Source organism: Zingiber officinale, chromosome 7B (genome assembly GCF_018446385.1).
Source record: "Zingiber officinale cultivar Zhangliang chromosome 7B, Zo_v1.1, whole genome shotgun sequence".
NCBI classification, from domain to species: domain Eukaryota; kingdom Viridiplantae; phylum Streptophyta; class Magnoliopsida; order Zingiberales; family Zingiberaceae; genus Zingiber; species Zingiber officinale.
The window spans coordinates 90,962,413-90,967,377 of NC_055999.1; the positions used below are offsets into that span (position 1 = coordinate 90,962,413).

Genomic DNA, 4,965 nt, shown 5'->3' on the forward strand with positions numbered 1-4,965 from the left:
AAAAAAGCCCATTGGGCTGATATGACTCAAATCGACCCAACGGGCCTGATATGTAATGATATCATCCTCACGTTGGGCCGATATGATTCCATATCGGGCCCAACATGGGCTTTTATGTCGATTCTTTGATTTTACTGTTAACATCTATAAAAAAAATAAATAATGGACACTATTTGAACTCCTTTTTAGAAATCCATAAACGAAATAGGTGCATCGAGCTCTCAGGTCCATTAATGGGTTTGACCAAAACCCATTGATCGACCTAGATGACTTCATTTCTATGAATTTCTAAAATTACAAGAGTGAAAATATGGTGTCCATTATTATATTTCTAGTGGTGGACCAGAGGTTTGAAAACCCCTAAATCTCTCTTTATTTTTATTTTATATTTTTGTTGTATCTAGGTCGATATGGGAGATATCGGGCCCATTGAGCGATATGAAGAGATATCGCCCAACGTGGGCATGATATCTCTTCATATCGGCTAAAAAAAAAAGGAAAAAGAAAGAGATTTGGGGTTTTAAAACCTCTGTCCAAAGAAAATAATGGACATCATATTTTCACTCGTAATTTTAGAAATTATAGAAATTGAAATGTGTGATCGGAGCTTTACAGATCGATCGGTGGGTTCGATAGACATCAGATTAGTACCATTTCAGTCACGTGGATTTCTAAAATCGCAAGGAGTTCAAATATGGTGTCCATTATTATTTTGGCTTTTTAGGGATGTTACAGAGGTTTTGAAAAAAAAAATCCTCATTTTGATTTCGTCCTATGCCTCTTATGGAAGATCATACCCACATTGGGCCTGATATGTCCCCATATCAAATTGGGTCTGATATGGAGATATATCGGCCCAATAATAAAAAAAAGAGAGATTTTGATTTTTCAAAACCTTTGGTTTTACCACTAGGGAAGTCGAAATGAGTGCAATCGGAGCTCTCTAGGTCCATTAGTGGGTTTTGACCGAAACCCACTGATCGACCTAGAAAGCTCCGATTCTACCCATTTCAGTTTTTGTGGATTTCTAAAATTGCAAGGAGTCCAAATATGGTGTCCATTATTTATTTTGGCTTCTTTAAATGTATTAAAATGTGATTAAAGATTGATTAATGTTATTCCTATATTCTGCCGATAGAGGAGAGAGAGAAGTGAGAGAAATATAATGAAGAAAAGAAAAACAATAGAAAAAGTCAAATTATCAGGAGGATAAAATAGGAAATGTTTTTAAAAAAGTACCCTCTTTGATAAATACCAAAGTAATACATACCTTTTGGTAAATTATTTTCAAGTACGTCCTTCGGTAAATTGCCGTTTTAGGAAAATACCGTAATAACAAATAAAAATTAGAATCAATCAATAAACTAGCATCGATTATTGTGCCACTGAAATGCGCAACCACATGTAATGAATTAATTGGAATAATAAGAAAATATGGATAATCACGTGTAAGAATATTTCGTCCTTAAGTAATGCGATTCAGGGACTATAATCAATTCAAAAATAAATTGACAAAGGGGACAAGGATGAACCGAAGAAGCCGATCACCAGCTAATGCAGCATTTAAAAAAACAAACAGAGAAAAGGAAAATTTAGGGCGCAAATATCTGGGAAAGGAATTAATCTTCAACTTATTACAATTGATTGAAATTTTGAGAGAGTACAAGGTGGAAATTTGAATAAGAGATAAAATTAGGAGCTAGCGGGCATCCTAATAGGAAAGGTTTCGGCTTACAGTGGAGACGGGAAAGAGGGGGGCGGCGAAGTAGGCTTCCATCATGATCCGGGCGTGTCTGGCCTCTGAGGAGCCGGCTCCCTCAGTCAGATCCCGCACGAGCGAACGGTGACACTCCCGCAACTGCGTCAGCATGGCCCGGTACTTGGCCACGAGCCACCGGAGACGTATCCGACGGAGGAAACCGGCAACGATCCGTCGACCGCCACGCCAGCCCCACCCACTGTGCGAACCGAGACGGACCACCGACATCTTCTTCCGCCTCGGCACTGCTCTCGGGGGGAGGCCTGCCACGCGGAAGCGGAACGGACGGAATTGGAAGAGCAGGGGTGGGTGGTTGTGGTCGTCGGCAACCGGAGGCATTTCGTGGATAGGCGGCGGAGAGATGAGCGGAGGTTATGGATTTCAATTTGAGACAGGATCGGAATTAAAGGGAGAGGGCGGAAACATATATAAAAGCCCGAAGGCCGAGTACCGCCTCATTAGCCGGTGCATGAGTGAGTTGTCGACAACGCAACCAGTACCGTCATGGTTAATTAAATAATTACGTGCGCAAACTTCGGTATAACCTAAACATTACCTTATTGAAATTCTGATAACACTTTTCTTGGTATCAACAATTTTTTTTTTTAAAAAAAATTCCTTTAAAAATAATGGATCGCTAATCGTGCTATTTGTTGAAAATATTATTTTGAATGGTCGATAAATTTATTTAAATGTATAGATAGAAAAGTGATATATTAGATCTTTACTGAATTTTTACACGTCGTTTGTAGGGATGAGCAGTCAATTGGTTAAACTGACGAATCCGTTTATATTAATCTGAACCGAATTAAAAAATAAAAATTCATCAAATATAGGATCAGATGTAGGATCATGATATTACATTATCTGATTTAGTAGGATCGAATAATTTTTTATCTCAATAATCGAACCAACCTTATTCGCGATCATCCCTACTTGTAACAACTAATGTTGATAAGTTGTTACACGTTATATTAGTTACTGCCGATAAGCTGCTACACGTTGTAGCAACTACTAGCGATTAACTACTACAACGTGTAATGAATAATGTCTATTATCATTTTAAAATATTTTATTATTTTTTATTGTTTAATATTTATGTTTTATATTTCATTGGATATAAGGTCGGATATCCAAATAACTGACAATCCGTCGGATATATGATACATAATAATCACCGGATATAGGACCGGATGTAAGTCCTGATATTATATTATTTGATCTAATAGGACCGAATAATTTTTTATCCTAATAACCAAATCAATCCTATTTACGATCACCTCTAGTAGTTTGTATGAAACCTATAAACTTATTACTTGTCAAAATAATAAAAGTATTTTGGCGATGTGAACAATATTAAAATTTAAATGGACAATTGCCTTGAAAAGGCTTGTTTTTATTATTCCCTTAATTATTTCTCCTATTTTGGTAGCTACCTAGTCTTAAATTTACTCACTTTCCCTTGACCCATCCTCTATTCAGTTCTGTCCCCGTTCTCCTTAGGGAAGTCATCATGCATCCGTAACCGCTAAAGGACGTTACCTTAGTTTTTGTTTTTTGTTTTTTGTTTTTGTTTTTTGTTTTGCAAGATGCCTTTTTAGTAGTTTGGAATCATCCTAAAATCAAATAAGACAAAAAAATATCCAAATGGATGATTTCGAGCAAATTAAATTCCTTAGTTCATACTTTTAAATATATATTTTTTCTGATTTTTAATAGATTTTTATTTTTATAATAAATCATTTTAAAAAAATTAAAATCCCTAGTTATGATATTATATATTTTCTTAATTATACCCTTTTTAATTTAAAAATATTTTTCTGATTCAATTATTATATCTCATTCTATAAATAGAGGCATAGATTTTGGTGAAGGAGGTTGAAATTAACAAAGTTTTTCTGAATATTCTATTTTAATTTTTTTTAAAAATTTTTTTTTGGCTATTTTATGTGCATCAACAGGTTAATCTCATTTTTCTTTCTTGAGATTTTTTTTTACTATTATCTAGGAATCAATAGGTTAATCTCATTTTTCTTTCTTGAGATTTTTTTTTACTATTATGTATGAATCAATAGGTTAATTTTTATTACAATACGCTTTTGCTAGTTGGTATCAAAGCCAAAATCAAATAGTTCGGTTTTGATACTAATTATCTCTATTATTCATGATCCTCAAATTTCAACTACATCACAACCCACCATGTGATGAATACGCTCCATGTAGAGTAGGACTGTAAATGAGTTAAATTGAGCAAAATTTTGGGATATTTAAGTTTATTTGATAAGATAATCAAGCTAAATTAAGACAAAGTAAAATGAATAAAGCTGTTAAAATGATTATTCAAGCTTGGGTTGGGTCATTTTTTATGAGCTTAAGTTTGATTCAAGCTTGTCTTCAACTTGATTGTTTAGATGTTATCAAGCTCTCAATTCAAGTTTGTTTAAAATTTTTACATTTTAAGCTTGTTTAGTTGGTTATTGAGTTTCATAATATAAACTTATTTATTAATTTTTAAAAAAATATTTATTTAGCATGTTGATAAAAGTTTTATTGATAAACATTATTCATAAATGTTGTTTATTAACGAACTGAATACTATATTTATGGGTGTTTGTTTAGTTTAACGAATTATTCAAATTTATTTATTTATTTGAACTTCTGTGTATTGAATGAATATAAATAAATTTTTATTAAATCAAATACTAAATTTATTTACACATATTTAGTTTATTTACGGTCCGCCCCTAAGAGAAGAGGTCACTAATTTTGCTATGTTATTCTACCAAATAAATTAATTTTTTAAGCTTGCCTCCCCTTGGAGACTATAGCTAAATCATCAGTCTTCCACTGCTAAACTAAAGTATTTTTTTTTATTAGTGTGTTTGAGAGGGAAAAAATAGAAAGAAAAATGAGAGAGAAAAAAAATGGAAGGAAAAAAACGAGAGAATGTAGAAAAGAGAGAGAAAATAAAAAAATAAAAAGAATAAAAGCAAAAAAAACAAAAAAACAAAAAGGGAGTTGGCTAGTACGATTCCTACCATATTGCAATACGTCATCTAAAAGAAATCAATAAGTGGCATTACTTAATTAAGGGAGTGTATGATATCGAATTTGCAGCACTACTTGAGAATTGACTCCAACAAATACAACAAAAATTTCAAGAAAAATTTGTCATACTTACGATGCAACTTGAAAAATTTAAATCG

The 4,965-nt window shown here is 33.0% G+C and overlaps 1 protein-coding gene across 1 annotated transcript; it reads right to left on the reverse strand.

Moving 5' to 3' along the window:
- Positions 1 to 1,584: 1,584 nt before the first annotated feature.
- Positions 1,585 to 2,155, reverse strand: LOC122003924. The gene has a single exon (XM_042558892.1). It carries the CDS (start codon positions 2,096 to 2,098, stop codon positions 1,712 to 1,714), a length of 387 nt encoding a protein of 128 aa, XP_042414826.1. The 5' UTR covers positions 2,099 to 2,155; the 3' UTR covers positions 1,585 to 1,711.
- Between the last annotated feature and the right edge of the window lie 2,810 nt (positions 2,156 to 4,965).

Bases quoted from the DNA above. Each gene is read 5' to 3' on its own strand.
- LOC122003924 (XM_042558892.1), bottom strand. From the start codon at position 2,098: ATGCCTCCGGTTGCCGACGACCACAACCACCCACCCCTGCTCTTCCAA.